Source organism: Cynocephalus volans, chromosome 3 (assembly GCF_027409185.1).
Source record: "Cynocephalus volans isolate mCynVol1 chromosome 3, mCynVol1.pri, whole genome shotgun sequence".
NCBI lineage: Eukaryota > Metazoa > Chordata > Mammalia > Dermoptera > Cynocephalidae > Cynocephalus > Cynocephalus volans.
Genome location: NC_084462.1, coordinates 97314543 through 97330963, shown reverse-complemented (window position 1 = coordinate 97330963; position 16421 = coordinate 97314543). Strand labels below are relative to the sequence as shown.

General features: G+C 37.3%; 1 protein-coding gene across 1 annotated transcript in view; it reads right to left on the bottom strand.

Moving 5' to 3' along the window:
- The window catches only part of FSIP1 (fibrous sheath interacting protein 1), a 189319-nt gene that overhangs the window by 137050 nt on the left and 35848 nt on the right, over positions 1-16421 (bottom strand). The window contains exons 5-8 of the mRNA XM_063090071.1: positions 13448-13546; positions 10889-11013; positions 9014-9124; positions 6490-6648 (exon numbers count right to left, since the gene is read on the bottom strand). Of these exons, the coding sequence (XP_062946141.1) occupies positions 6490-6648; positions 9014-9124; positions 10889-11013; positions 13448-13546 (494 nt within the window). The remainder of the gene's footprint in view (positions 1-6489; positions 6649-9013; positions 9125-10888; positions 11014-13447; positions 13547-16421) is intronic.

Here is a 16421-nt window from a genome sequence, read left to right as displayed (position 1 = left end):
ATCATCTCTTGAAATAATCTCATAAGCAGGGTCCAGGGATCTGTCAAAGAACATACCCAGCCAAAAGAATCACTGCACTTACTGAAGCCCAAAATATGGCTTCCCCATCAGGTCTTGATAATTCTCCAATCCAGGTGTCACCCTTAGCATAAGCAAATTTGCCTCCTAACATAGTTGGCATTCTAACTTTTATCAGACTGCCAAGGAAACAGAGTTAGGAAATTAGCTACAGCTCAAATTCTCATGCTGAAGGGAGGAAGAGTTGGTTAAGCCTTTGCCCATGCCATCAATTGTAACTTCAGATGACCAGTTCTTTGACCATGACTCCAGCTCTCCCTGAACTCCTGTAATACTCTTCCTTCCCATTCTCCACTGTTGCTAGTCTCTGGGTGTCCCAGCACTCCTTGCCAGCTCCTTTAAATCTATAAAATAGTCCCTTCATTTAATTATCTTCAGAATCCAAGTTGGATGTTCCTTCTGTTTCTTGTCCAGACTCTAACTGACATACTATTTGTGTGTATGTGTATTTGTATAAAAATAGACTGGAAGGAAATTTAACAGTGATTAACTTAATGGTAAAACTTTTGGTTATTTCCTTATTTTTCTCACACTTTTTTTTTCTACTTATGAAATTGATACATGCTTACTGTAGAAAATTCCCAAAGTTTCTACAATATACATGATCAATTTCATAATCAGAAAAGTCATATTTTTAAGAAAATAAAAAGATTATTCTAACAAGCTATTTTTGTCCTGCTCTGACAATGTGACTCTCTATATTCAAAAGGTATAGGCCTGAATTTAGATTTTAGCTCTGGTTCTACTAATATAATCAGCTGTGTACTTTTGAGGAAGTCACCTCCTCTTCTGGGGTCTCAATTTCTTCTGAGAAAGTTCCTTCTGTCTGTGATAGCTTATGGGTCTGCAATTCTCTACAGTTATACCCAAGGATGTGTACCATCTTTCCTCGGTCATGATCTCTGATAGCACAACCATGTAATTCAAATATTTGAAGAATATCACATGACAAAAGCAGAGTCCAAGAGGGAGCAAGAAAAGGTCATCACTGATGCTGGCAAAAATTGCCCAGTTGCATATTCAAAAAGCTCTGCCAGAAGAGGTTCTTTTCTCACAACAAAGTGCCAACCAGTACTGTCTGTTTTCATGATCATCAGGAAATATCTCGATTTCCTATAGAAGAAATCTTTAAGCAGATTCTCTGACCAACATGCTGTTTCTGTGTTTCTGAGTCACACAGGAACGTTTTTATAGATAATTCAGGAAAAGCTCTCCCTGATAGGCACAGAATATGTCAGGGAAAGAAAAGAATTGTCCCTGAGGTCAATAGATATTTGTTGATTTAACTAATTGATTGCCAAGGGATTCTGAATTCACCCTTAGGAAAATATCTGTGGTGTTGACTGAGCCAACATGAGTCTTTGAAGCTAAATAAACTCATTTTCAGAAGTCAAATACAAAGGAAATTACTCACACAGCTTCATAAGTTATCTGATACACAAATAAGTCATGTGTTAAGGGCTAGAAAAATACAAACTTGCCTAAATAAAGCCAGCTTGTCCTGCATTTTCAGGCTAATACTATACATTTCCACAGGCTACTGCTATTTCTGGTCATCAGATGGATGATTTGCCTGGCGGTACCAAAAGTAAGGAAAAAATCTTTCAGGCAGATTGTTTTTATCATCTTGAAATATTACCATGAAATGAAAGAAACCTTGACTATATCGGAGGCTTAACATAGAAAAACAAAGAAATAAAAACTTCAAAGTAAACTGTAAAACATAGGTGGCAAGAGCAATTTCCTGGATTGAACTGGAAATATTTGCAGTTTGGCACTAGAGGCAAAGACCTCTGAAATAACTTGCTTATTGCTCAATCCAGAAACTCATGCTCCTATGTGCATACTTCTATAGTTTTTGGAAATGAGCAGATGGCCAACAAGATTCCTGTGCCTATGACTAGCATGCATTTAAAAATGCATAGATTTCTGCCCTCAATCAATGCATTAAGTACCTTTGGGTTCAAGTAGACTCCATGGCTGTTATTAGATAATAATTGCCCACAGAATTACATCATCATGACCCTTCTACCTTGCAAATTCCAACTATGAACTGTGCAAATCCCTGGACTCAATAATAAAACATCTTTCAGTAAAACACCTGTCAAACAATAGTCTACATTTCCTTAAGTTTAGCTAATGTTGAAACAGGAAGACATCAAAAAAAGTTAATAGTTGTTGTCAGCAATAGCATGATCTTGGCAAGAAGAGATGAATACAACTACAATTTTCCTCAATCAAATGTTTGTTAATTTTTTGTTGGTCTTACCAAATTGTATATAACTGAATCAATATTTTAAAAACAATAAAATAAATCAAATTAAGGAGGACCTTTATAATCAATTATACAAACAGGTTTAAGAACAAAGAAATGCCTCTTGTCAACGAGAGGCATTTCTGAAGATCCTCCCTCAACCCTCCCCCCCCCACAAAAATCTAACCATGAACTGGAATTCTAGATTTAGTAAGACTGATTGCATGAGATATGAATAAATTACACTTCTTTACAAGAGCCAAACTGAACAGAATTTATTATTGAATCCAGTTGCTAAGGATTTGAGCAACTGAATGCTTACATAATTCCTATATCTTAGATATTTCTGGAAAAGCTGGAATCTAACACATCTACAAATAAGAAATATGATATAACTAAATTATGGAACATCACTCAATTTTATGGTGGGATTTACAATATGTGGAAAAAAACTGATTTGTTGGAGAGTTAGGGAATGTATACAGAAAGGTATGCACAGATCTGGTTAAACCACAAATCTTAAAAAAAAATTGCTTTAATTAGTTCTCTTTTGCTAAGATGAAATGAAAATAAAAAGCAGATGTAAAGATTGCAACCACATGATATTCACATTACAGCAATAGCAGTAAGATGCCATTCTTTCTTTTGACTGTGAGCACATGCTTTGTTTTACACTAAAGAAATCGAATAGGTAAAAGCCAAAGACTGCTTTTAAAATATTGCCATAAAATTAAGTTCTGAGCCATGGCATCTGTATGAGAACAGCAGCAGCAACAGCAAGCTCATAAGGAAAAGGAGATTTCTTATCTGTCCCTTCCAGAATGACCAACACTTCCTCATTCTCTGAGCCACCCTTCCGGAGTCCCTTGAACTATTCTGACTCAGCTTCATTTATCATCTTAGACTTATGTGACTACCAATTTAGCACCTTACAGCTACCATAGACAGATAAGACAGAAAGTCTACATATTTCAAACTTGTTCAGGTAACTGCTTTCTTGACCAAAAAAAAAAAAATCTCCAAAGGAATTTTTTAAATAACATGTCTTCATCAACTAATCTTTCCTTTCTCTGTGCTCCCACTGCACACACGTTCTGTACTTTTCATACTTTTCAGTGCCCATCTTGTGGTACTTCTTGTTTCATTGTGTGGTCACTTCACAACTTGCTCTGTTTACATCAAACCGTTCAGTATCCTACATACTGCTTTGAGGTCAGAGATAAAAGATGAAGCCTCATACCAATCTGGATACTCAACATCAACCACCACACCATCTCCTATGAGATAAGCAGGCACTCAACAATGTACTGATGGCCTGTGCCAGGGTTGGGCAAGTGACAAAAATGCATGAAGTGGGCCTCAGGGCCTGCCACACAACATGGAGTGGTGAATCTGTGCCCCACATAAAGCAGCAGTTGCTACTCAGCTCAATCCAATAGTTACCAAGCAAGGATTCAGATCTAATGTTGCCATATTTTCTAATTTTTCAAGAGAAACTAGAAATTTGGGATTTTATATGAATTTGCCTAATTTTTAAATGTTAGTTAAAAAATTTAAACCCTTTGTGGGCTGAAGGAAACCCATCTGAGAGCTTAATTTGTCCCACAGGCCACCACACTATATCATAGCAGTCTTCTGTGTCTCTGACCCCTTCTGTCTCCTTCACTAGTTCCTCTTCCTCCTTCTGTCCCTTGCTTATAGAAATGAACTTTGTTGATATATTCCTTCTGGATGTGCACTCTCTCTTTCTCCTCTGAACTGCCACACCACTTTACTTATAGCCTTCTATGGCATTTACCTCTATTGTCTTGTACCACAGTTATCTATGTATACTCATACCTTCCATAAAGAAATAAGTTCCTCAAATCACTTATTATGCTAATAACATCATTGGTTGAATTCTGCATCAGACACTATGCTATGCACTTTATGTATATTAACTCAGCTACTCTTTATAAGAATCCTAAAGAATATCATTACTATTTTATAAATAAGGAAACTGAGGTTTAGAGATCTCCTAATTAATGCCCTAGTCCACAGAATTGCTAATTGGTAGAACCAAAACTTGAAGCCAGGCTTTTTTACTCCAAAATACTCATATTTAAGTCTTCTACAATTCCTCACATATGGTGAGCACTCAATACTTGCTGAATTGATCATTTAAAAACAGAAATTTATATTTCACTTAAAAGACATTCTTAAGGAATATGAAGAAAATTACTGATGAGTTAATGGTTTGCAGAAGAGTTAAAAATAAAGTACTCACAATGAATATTTGTGGTTCAGCGATAGATGGGAGCCCATTCATCAACTAAATAGATATGTAGGATTTATCCGAGATGCTTTCCAGTGTACTTATACAAAAAATACACCAATCCAAAAATAATACTATAAAATAAATTGCCATGTTAGCATATTTCTACCTTGAAAATTCAATGCTTAATGCTGGTTTTAGTTATAAATGAAGAAATGCCAAGAGGAAATTGAACAAAAGCTCAAAAGACATTATTTTTTGCATGCAAGAAGCATCAATTATTTCTTTTCAACAACTATAATGTTACATTTCCGTTTCTGCATCCAATGGGTGTCCGAAAATGCAGTTTTCTCTTTTCTCTCTAAATATGTGTTGTTTCACATAAAAATACGTAACCTCAATATGTAACAACAAAGTAAGGTACTGGTTTTCCCTGTCATTATATTTAAAACATCTTATCTGAACCATAAGAACTCTGAAAATGTGGTTTAGATGATGATAACAGAATCTGACCACATTCGTGCTTTATTTGAAGTCCTAATGGCTAAATAAATCCTTAAATTCTCAGTCTCTCTTTTAAAAATAACATTTGACAGCCACGAAAAAGACATTTTCTATCTTTAAGACCATTATTCAGCTTTGAGATTTCAGCTACCCTTGAAATCTAACAACAAAAAATCAGCTGAAACATGAAACAAACAAAGAATAACTCTAAACATTTTTTTTATCCCATCTCACTTCCTCCTTTTGAGAAATGGAACCCAGTAACATAAACTAGCCTAATTAGTGTCAAAGTCCTGGGGTATATTGGGGTGGAGACAAAGATTCAAATTCTCTCTCTTTTCCAAGAAATCTGATCCCAATCCAGAATTTCAAACTAATGGTAGGAACACTACCACCACACTGCTCTCTAAAGGGGTGAGAAGCAGCTGTGCCTGGCCCTTAGAAACATAACCTAAGGAAGCTGAGATGGCCCCATAAACCTTTTGCCAGTCACCAAACTGTTTCTCTGGAACATCTGACTCTGCTCTTTTCCTGTAAGGTAGTTTCCACTGGCCAGATCCCTAACCTTCAATTGACAGCTTGGAGAAAGGACTCAATATAAATCAGAATTATTACCTATAGGCAAATGATATTTAAATCTTTTGAAGAGTCAAGAAAATCACATTCATCTAATACTATAAAAAAAATGATTTGGTGAAACTTTTACAAAGCTGGTTGGGGGGCTGGTAGAATAACAAAAGGCCAGACATTCTCTTTTCAGTCTACCACCCAATCCCAAACTAGATCCCGTGAAATACTGAAATATGGGCAGGGGAGAGAGGTAAGAGCAAGAAGCAAGAATTTTACTTTTCCAAAGCTGCTACTACTCTCTGTATTCTTCACCTTCTACCAGCCTTGTAAAAGAATATTTGAGGAAACTATTGAAAGAAGAAACATATTCATTTCAAAACCCTCACAGGAGAGAAGTCATCTACACAGTGAGCCTCACTGCTTCATGCAGAGTAAGGGACAAGGGACTGCCACTGCTAACCCCTAGTACCAGAGGAATAAAAAAATAAGGCTCTCAAAGGACCTTGAGTGCTGTATCAGTTTTACTCCCTCTCCTCTCTCTTGTCAAGATCAAGAATTAGCTTAAATCATAGAGATACAATATTAAAATAAATATTGCCTCAGTGACCCCCATCTCAGCAAATTACCAACTGAAAGAAAAATGGGTAGAAAGTGGAAGTAACCAAAAGAAAATACACACTGTTAGGGAAACTGCAATTACTACAGTTGTAGCCATGGAAAAAGTAATTGGGAAGAAACCTCTTTAGTTAACAAGCAGATTAAAAATTATGTGAACTAGCTTTAGCACACATAAACCTAAACAATCTATGTGTTGTTGAATAAAATTTACCTGATTATTCTGATTTTTAAGTCTTGGAGAAAAGCTGGACATTTGGGGGGAAGCTGCAGAGAGTTCTCGGAGTTTTGCATCAATTTCAGCAAGCTGCTGATTCTGGGTGGCTGCAAGTGTATATCCTTCTCCTGGGACCAGCCAGCCAGACTGATCACTCTAAGAGGAAACAAGGGTCACCAAGTCATTCCCACACTACATTTTTCCCAAAATATACCTTTCAAACTGCTACATCAATGCTCAAGACTTCACAAAAACAAACAAAAAACACAGATTTAACACTGGAGTAGTGAAATTTAAAAATGAAATGGTTGATGGTTTCATTATCTGCCAACCCTGTGTGTAAAGTATCTTTTTACATTTTGTGGGTTTTTCCCCCTGTGGAATAAATCTCTTAACCTCGCAGTCTGGCTCTCATAACATTCTCATTTCTCTACTTTAGAAAAATGGTTTATGATGTATAGAATAGGAAGAAATCAGGTTTAATCTATAACAGAACATGGTATTTTCACGCTTCATCTCTTAAAAGTAACACAGGGTCTATAAAGTCAGTTGCTTGGGTTTCATGAACTTAATTGGTCATCTAACTCTTATTCAACTAACATTACGGATGGTCCCTGACTTAGGATGGTTTGACCTACAATTTTCTGACTTTGCAACGGTGTAAAAGTGATACACATTCAGTAGAAGCCCTAATTCAGTACAGTATTCAATAAATTACATGAGATATTCAACACTTTATTATAAAATAGGCTTTCTGTTATATTGTTTTGCCCAGATGTAGGCTAGTGTTATGAGTTTGTTTAAGTCAGGCCAGGCTAAACTATGATGTTCAGGAGATTATGTATATTAAATGGATTTTTGACTTAAAATATTTTCAATTTATGCTGAGTTTATTGGAAAGTAACCTCATCAAAAGTCAAGGAGCATCTAATACCCATGCATAACATTCATTCAAAAATCTTGCACTGAATGCCTACTATGCATAGGTACTATGCTGGGCACTGGTGATTCAATATGAGTCTCACAAGGTTCTGCCCTCAAGGAGTTCTCAATCTCTTGGCAGCAATGATTGTAACAAGGTATGAAGAGTGCTGGTAAGCCCTGGGCACCATAAGAACGAGGGAAGGTCAATTAACCTCTGTGGGTGGGAAAGGACAAGGAGACGAAGAGGTCAGAGAAGGCTTCCTGGAAGAAAAAGGACCTTAATCAAAGAAACAACATGATCGGCTCTGTACTTTAAAACTGGAGCTAGTGGGCCGAGCCCGTGGCGCACTTGGTAGAGTGCTGCGCTGGCAGCGCGGCGACGCTCCCGCCGCGGGTTCGGATCCTATATAGGACTGACCGGTGCACTCACTGGCTGAGTGCCGGTCACGAAAAAACGACAAAAAAAAAAAAAAAACTGGAGCTAGTAAAGGCAAGACTTGTGGCAGAAAAACCAGTTAAGAAGCAATAGCCATAGTCTAGAACAAAAGTGATGAGTGCATGTTTTCTGGGAATGAAGAATATAGAACAGATTCCAGAGATATTTAGAAAGCAGAATTCACAGAACCTGGAGATAATTTGATGGAAGAGTAAAAGAAAAAGAATCAAAGATAAAAAACAAGTCCTTGATTTTGTGAACTAGATAGATGGTGGTCACATTGTCTAAACTAGGGAATACAGACACTGCAGTAGGTGTGAGGAGAAAGATGATAATGATCAATTGTTTGGGAGCTTTTGATATTGACAGACAACTGTACGATGTTCACAGATTACATTAGGCAGTTAAACATATTTATCTGAAGCTCAATTTAGAAACCTGGGATTGAAATAAGCATTTTGGACTCACCCGCATATCTACAGAGGTCCAAACCCCTGGGACAATGGGAATGAATGAGGTTGCACAGGGAAGCATGTAGTGCAAGAGGACAGAAGAGTCATGAAGAAAATTCATAATAAAGAGGCAGGTAGAGGGCAAAGAAACTTAAGAATTTCATACATTTTGGTTTCATGATGCTGATACCAGGAATCAATCTCTAGGCAGTAACCAGAATTACAGATAAAAACTTATGCAGAAAGACTTGTTATATTTGTCTCCTCCTGACCCTGGCATCCAAACTCCCTGTTTCAGTGAAACCAAACATTGCGTGAGTCTTAGTAGGTAAAAGATCCCCACCAGACACTCCCTCTCCCCACCCACTGGCACCAATAAGACGGGCAAATGCCCCAGATTCAGCCAATCAGAAGTGATCACCCTGAACTTGGGATCTTGAGCGACAGACGTAAAGATGCAGGAAATGACAGTAGCAGCAGTAAGAATACAGCACTGGCAGCAGTGAAGGTGGCAGCAATGAGCATCGATCGGGAGCAAGGGTCTGAAAACTTCAATAAAAATAAATGCGTAAAACAGAATTTTTCAAAGTCAGAGAATATTGTCTCATAATTTGGAAAGTTACTGTAAATTTGTGCTAATGGGTCGATAATATGATAAAAAATCAAAGTTAAGAAGTGTAGAGGTCACTGACTATCAAAGTTTACATACCTCAGAACTAGACAGCCCCGAATCTCTATCATTTAAGTCCTTCAGAAGTTCAACCAGCCTTTTCTTCTCTCTGTCAATCATAACCACTGGGTTTCTTGAATCCTTGGCCAACTACAGCATTTATTAATGGAAAACATCAAACATTCAAAGCAATTCATAGTTCAGGAAAATAAAAATGGGAACTGAGGTTTCTACAATACAGGTACAGATAAACTAAGGTAAAATATGTGAGATTAGGCATTTCACATTTGATAGGTGATTTTATTTTATGCCAAATTTTTTGTATAGGGCCATTCTCCAAGAAAGGTATTCCTTCTATAAGCAGGCCATTCCGACAAACCAACAAACATTTTATTTAAAATAATAATAATAAAACATTAACAGTTTTTAAACCTCTCTTTATTATATATATGTATGTATGTATGGGTGTGTGTGTGTGTGTGTGTGTGTGTGTGTGTGTGTGTGTGTGTGTGTGTGTGTGTGTGTGTGTACATATCAATGCAAAAAATTATTTGCTGAGAAATTTGTTTTGGAAGGAATTTTCTTGGCACTTCCTCTGTTGCATATATCCACTAAATAAAACTGCTTTTAAATTTCAACAATATCATACGAGGAATTTAAATAAAGATTCAGTTATTATTGTTAAAACGGGGAAAGAGAAATCTACGGTGGAGCTACTGTCTGTGTCAGCAAGAACTTGGATATGAAGAAAACTACTGCTCTTGAAAAAATTAAACAATAAATCAATCAATGTACAATGGGCCAGCACAAAGTCAGATACAGATCAAGTTAGAGAAGGTTTGCTGGAGAAGATCATATGAACACGGAGCACAGAAAAATTAAGAGTTCCAGAGGTCAGTCCTGATAGTGGTAGGCTGACCCATAAATCCAGTCTTCCTAGAAATAACATGCCAACTGCGGGGAAAACATCAGACCTGAACTGTGAGGAAGTACTTAATTCTCTCCTCTTGTTAACACTTCACACTCACAAATGCAGTTTTCTGGTAACTAGCTACCCAAGTGGTTTGTCATGAGCTTCTGTCCAACCTATTTACATTTCTTGTTGTAAATTAACTAATTAACATTCTGTTCTAATACAGGAGCCCCTGTTCCTTTGGTTAGTCTGAGTCTGCCTTGAAGACAAACCAAGACAGGCTGCAGGACCTGCAAGACCAAGGATAAGCCCCAGATGCAGGGAAATAACCAAGGTCAGTGACTAGCTGCCAGGAGGCTCAGCCTGGGGTGGGGGACAGGGAGTAGACACCCCTTCTCCAGCTCACCCCTGCTGCTCTGCCAGGAGCACTTTCCATTCAGAGTTCCAAATGCACTAGCTATAAAATCAGTCTCATTACTTTAAAAAACCAATTTTACTAACATGCTATTTAAAACCTGGGCAACTGTGCAAAGCTATTATCAAAATTTTTTTTAAAAAAAGATTACAATGTGTAAGGTTGAATATACTAATTATCCTGATTTGAGCATTACATTTCGCACACAGGTGTTGATATTCAACACTGTACCCCTCAGATATGTACAACAAATTATGTTTCAATAAAAAATAAATAGATAAATAAATGTTTTTCAGATTGCAGGAACCAGACTATTTATGGGTAGTGAAATAAATGCTAGTTGCAGCCAGCATTTTTTAAAAGGGATAGGATAGGATAGGACAGGATAAGAAGGATGGGATGTAATAAAATAGAAAATAGAATATAGTGAAGATAAGTATTGATTTATAAAACTTCTCTTTGTTGTATATACTGATTCAACTATACACACATTTATCATAGTCAAAAAAAGATATGAACACAACTATTATTATTTTTGCAACCCATTTAGTCCCACATTCTGGCTTCTCACTCTCTAAGTACATACCTCCATGTTTCGCTTAATAAAATCCTGGTTGTGTTTACCCCTGGGCTCAATCTTTTCAGTATTTGAGAAAGGTTTCTTTTCTGCTTTAATCAATGACGCATTTCTTTCCACATCATAGGTAAAATCTAATATTTAAAAAGTTTTAAATTTTTTCATAATTACAATTGTCAATTATGCTAAAAATTCACTTTAAGCATACATTAAAATACATAAGAAATAAAACACACATAGAACTAACTTCTAAATTCCAGATCCAGAAATCTAATATATATGGAGATTATTCTTACAAAGATAAATGTGCTACCATAACTTCCAATGACATTCGCATAAAACGTATTATGTTATTTATTCTCACGTATCAAACTTCCTGCTGCTGATTCCTTGGGAACAATGGTAAATATGAACAGACGCTCAAGTCATGCATGTGAAGAAAAAAATTTTGATGTTATAGGAATGCTAAAATATCTATTTTATTTTAGTCTTTATATGTAACAAAAATGTCCCTAAAGACTAGAGTCATTTCCTGCTATTTTGTTAACTTGCCATCACCCTTTCTGAACAGTAAACTTTTTGTTCAAGCCTGTCTTTTAAGCAAGCTCTGGGAATAAGCGTCCTGGACGATCCATACCCCATCTGCACAGACCCCTAGAGTCCATCTCAGTCTGTCGATTTTCCTTAACCTTTGATGAAAGGCTTCAGTAAACCTCTGAGATATTTAGACCCTGAGTGCTCAAAACAAGGATAAGAAAAATAGCTATGGAGCCTGATTTCCTTTATTAAATATTTTGTTCTCACTGTGTCACACTTAAAGCTTTTAAAACAAGATCATGATGGCTGCTAAAATCACTAAAAAAAGATGACCAGGCATTCTCTACCTCCTGGCCACAGGAAAACAAAAAAACAAAAACAAACAAAAAGCCTGAATTTGATCAAGTCTTTAAATCTGTGCTGTTCAATACAGGAGCCACCAGCCGAATGTGGCTACTGGGTACTTGAAATGTAGCTAATACTAACTGAGATTTTGGACATATTAGGTTAAATAAAATATATTATTTTAAAAAGAAAAAAAGGTCATGTGAACCCTTCACTAAAGCCCTAAAAATACAGACAAAGAAGAGTCTCCTTAAATGACAAATAGAATTCACCTTACAAAATAAATTGCCACATTAAAGGCCCAAAAGGAAAAACACGAGTCACTAGCTCAATCCAGACAAGATTTACTTAAGAATTATCTTTGTTTTATAAGAGAGGTTACCTTAATAAAAGGGATTAAGGGAGACAGTCAACTGGTGTATTTATAGCTAATTATCAAAGATTCAATACAGATTAACCATTGAGGAATAAATTTTGATGAAAATAGCTAGAAAAAACTAGGAAAAGAGTAAGATCTCTGGATTTAAATTCTTTTCAAAGAAAAGTAAATTTTAGTAAAAGATTTTTTAATAATAAATCTATGCTTTAATAATCTATGCAAATAAATCTATGCTTTAATAATCTATGCAAATAAATCTATGCTTTATAATTGGGGTTTTATTTTTTAATCAATCACATAATTATTTTTTAAATCAACTACCAATAGTTAAAGTATGACTTCTTTTTTGCTGAGTGGCCACCTTAGATATAAAATATATCACTTTTTTCCATAGTTCAAGTTGAATATAGTCTTTTTAGTTGAAATAAGAGGTTTATTAATGCAGTTAAAGTTTCATATGTTCTTAAACAATGCAACAGTAAAATAACTCAAATTAAATGCAGCCATATTTACACTTATAAGAAAGTTTCTTTAAAACATAGACTCATGTGCCCCATAACTACGTTTCAGTCAGTGATAAACTACATATACAATGGCGGCTATACCATATAGCATAGGTTTGTAGTAGGCTATACATCTAGGTTTGTGTAAGTACACTCTGTGATGTTTGTACAACAATGACTAATGACACATTTCTCAGAATGTATCCCCATTAAGTGACACATAACTGTACTAATAAATTGTAGGGAAAAAACCATTGGATTATCTGGCCAGAATTGTCTCACTAGAAATGTCTTCTTTTCCTCTCCAGCGTGGTGGTGATATAGCAGGAGCTGCCATTTTACTACAGCGACCCCAACCCTTGCTAGCTTGGAAAGTTGGTTAAACCAGGAGTAAGCAACTGACTTCAGCTGTGACACTTGGTCTCTCCTCTAGGATTGAGGAATTGAGCCTCCTCTCAGTGACTAACACATCACATGTTCTTGAGAACCAAAGAACGTTGTCGACCACCGAGATCCTTTCCATAATTTTTTTTTTTTTTTTGCTTAAGCCATTACTTGAAGCCAGCTTGTTTAAAACTCTTTATTATACAAAATTTCAAACATCCAAAAGTAGAGAATGGTATAATGAATTCTCAACAATTAGCTTCAATAATGATCAATTCATGACCATGTGTCATTTGAACCCCACCTACTTCCCTTCACCTCTGGATTAAATTACATCGACTCATTTCATCTGTGAATATTTCTGTATACAGATAATATTCTCTTGTGACAATATATATAATCACACAAATTAAAACATACCTTGATTGATATTCTGCATACACTTTTCATATTCTTCTGGAGGGACTTGAGTGTGAAACACTGAGAAAAAGGTGTCTCCATCCTCATAACAAGAAGGATCTATTAATTTTAAAATCACTTGTTCAATACTTATAAAATAAATAAGGAATTGTCTGCACCACTGTTAAAAAAAGAGTGATAAGAACAAATATTCTCTCCGGTATTCCTCAATCCCTTCCACTAACACAAATTTCTTAAGACAATGTCAGTGTCACTTCCAAGTAGAAATGACAATCATCTTTGTACACATGAGCCACTGAAATGAACTATGGAAGTATAGATAGTCAAACAGCATTTCCCTAGAACTAAGTGCAAAGAGAATGTACAAAGGTGAGCTTAAAATATCACATTAACTCTCCAGAAATAATGTACCCAAATCCAATGTTCATAATACAGAGAATACGCACACTGAGTAACTATAATTGTGCTTTTCTTTTTTATTTTAGATCCCCAAGGCAGAAGTTTCAAATGTGTGGTCAGTCATTAAGATAAAAGAATGTGAGAGAAAACTTGGGAAACTCTTAGCAGTTAACTTCTTTTGTGATTTATTTTCTTGGTCTAATCTCCATAAAGAAAATAGGACATTGTGCTTTTCAATATTTTTCTGTTTCAATGTAATCTATTTTTATGTTCTCATATTAGCTGATTTAGACACTGTATATTTGCAAGAAACTGCTAACGTAAATATCTTTTTTTTAAGTTTGTCTCTATACCATAAAATGAAAGAATCTGCCAGGTCATGCACAGAAATGTTTTGGCTTCAAAAACATGGCAAGTCTAGGAGATATTATAGGATCCACTACCTATCTCTGAAAAATGAACCTGGTTCAAACACTCCCTCTGATGTGATACAGGCAAACGAAGCAGGGAGAAGATACATTCACCCCACACACAATCACTGAATTCAAAACATAAAACATCTGACACTAAAAACTAATCCATCAATTCCAATTCCCTAATTTGAAATCCTTAACATGTAGCATCACTGGGATTAACATTACAGTGTTAGTCTTTATACATTCTTTTTTTTTTTTTTAATTCATTTATTTATTTATTTATTTTTTACATTCTAAGATGTTGCAGAGCTGATGATGGGTGGGGGAGAGGGGAAGGAGGAGGATAGGGTGGGAGGAGGAGGAAAATGGGGTGTGATCAAGGCCTGTGGTACCCCTCTCATTCTAGCAGGGGAGCCCAGGGGGCTTCTGGTGGCAGCTTGATCATGGCTGGACTGGATCCAGACTTCGGGGGAGCATTCCTGAGGCCCTCGGCACCCACACCACCCCAGCTCGGGAGCCTGGGGCACTTCCAGCAGTGGCTCAGTTGTTGTCACTGGGCTGGATGTGGACATCAGGGAGGCATGGTTGAGGCCCCCCCCCCCACCTCCAACCCCAGCTCAGGAGCCCAGGGTGCTTCCAGCTGCAACTTGGTCAGTCATTGCTGGGCCATATGCAGAAGTTGGGGCGGGGAGGGCATGGCTAGGGCCCTTGGCCCTCCCCCACCCTGACTTGGGAGCCCAGGAACATCTGGTCCTTCTAGGTTTTATGGGTGTTCTTTGGTGGTGTTAGACATTTACTGGTTAATATCAGAACTTTGTCTCTGATCTGTGAGTTTTTTGTTTTTTCTATCAGTTCTGTGTTGGATTATTCGCTATTTCCACCACTTAACTCTGCACTGGAACTAATTTGTTGTCTTTTGCTTACTTCTAACATGAGGGAACTTCCTGTGGGAACCAGCACTTGAGCCCTGTGGTTGAGCTAAATTACTGCTATGCTGCTGATTCTCTGAGGAAGGCTTTCTGTGCAGCTCAGGTTTTAATTGTTGACCTTGTAAGCACTTCCAGGTCTTGTGAGGTCCCGAACACCTGGATTGTGTGGGAACTCTGGTCTAGGCCTGAGTATTTTCAGCAAACTTCACCCCCTGCAGCTCTATATTCCTGACCAGTCTCCACTGAGTGGTCCTGTGCTGATTGGGGGGCAGATCAGCTGTCCATGCTGTGCCCCAATGTTCCCCAGGTGGTCCCGTCTCCCCCACCCCCTGCACTCTAAACACTTCTCATGGGACAGGCCATGCACCAGTCCCTTGCAATGACTCACCAGCCTCTGAGTGGCTCCTTTTTTCAGTTGTCTGTGGCCCCTTTCTCCTGTGTTGGTCTACAGGAACCCTTGGTGGCCTTGGGGGCCACCAAGGCCCTCTTCTCCCCTGCAGCCTCCAAGCAACTTCATACAAAGGGCACAACTGTGGCCTTTGCCAGCTCTTGCTCTGTGTGCTCACCAGGGCTAGCCTTGAAGTGGCCAGGGCTCAAAATAGTCAGAGCAGTCCTTTCTTCTTCTCATTGTGGCTTCTCCCACCTCGTGCACTCCGTAGGTCTCTCCTCCTCTTCCCCTGAGCTCTAGTGGCCCCAGCTTGGCAGTCGTTGTTTTGTAATAGTTGTAAATTGATTGATTGTGGGAGAGAGCAACACTGGGTATCATGATTTTGCCATCTTGATCCAGAAGTCTTTATATATTCTTTGATGAATTAATCAAGCAAATTAGTGGTGTAATCTTTGGGAGGAGAGGGGTAAACTACTCAGAAGACAAAAGCGCTCAAAGTTGGTTCCGAACTTCTTTTGGTAGAACTATTATTACTAGGGGTCTTTAATGAAAGCAGGTTCAGCAAGTAAAAAATTTGGCAACATTTTATTATCAGTTTAAGTTACATCATGTACTTCTAGTGGTAATATATTTATTTTCAATCCCATAGTTCCTTTTTAATAACAGTGTCATTCAATTTCATATTAAAACATCTATAATGACACAAAAATATGAGAACTTAAAAAAGGGAAAACTATTACAAGATGATATTTGAAGATCTTAAAAATAGGTACCTTCCTATGCTGAAATTACTCTTGTGACCCTGTGGCTCTTCACCCATTGTCCCAGGGGTATTCATTGCC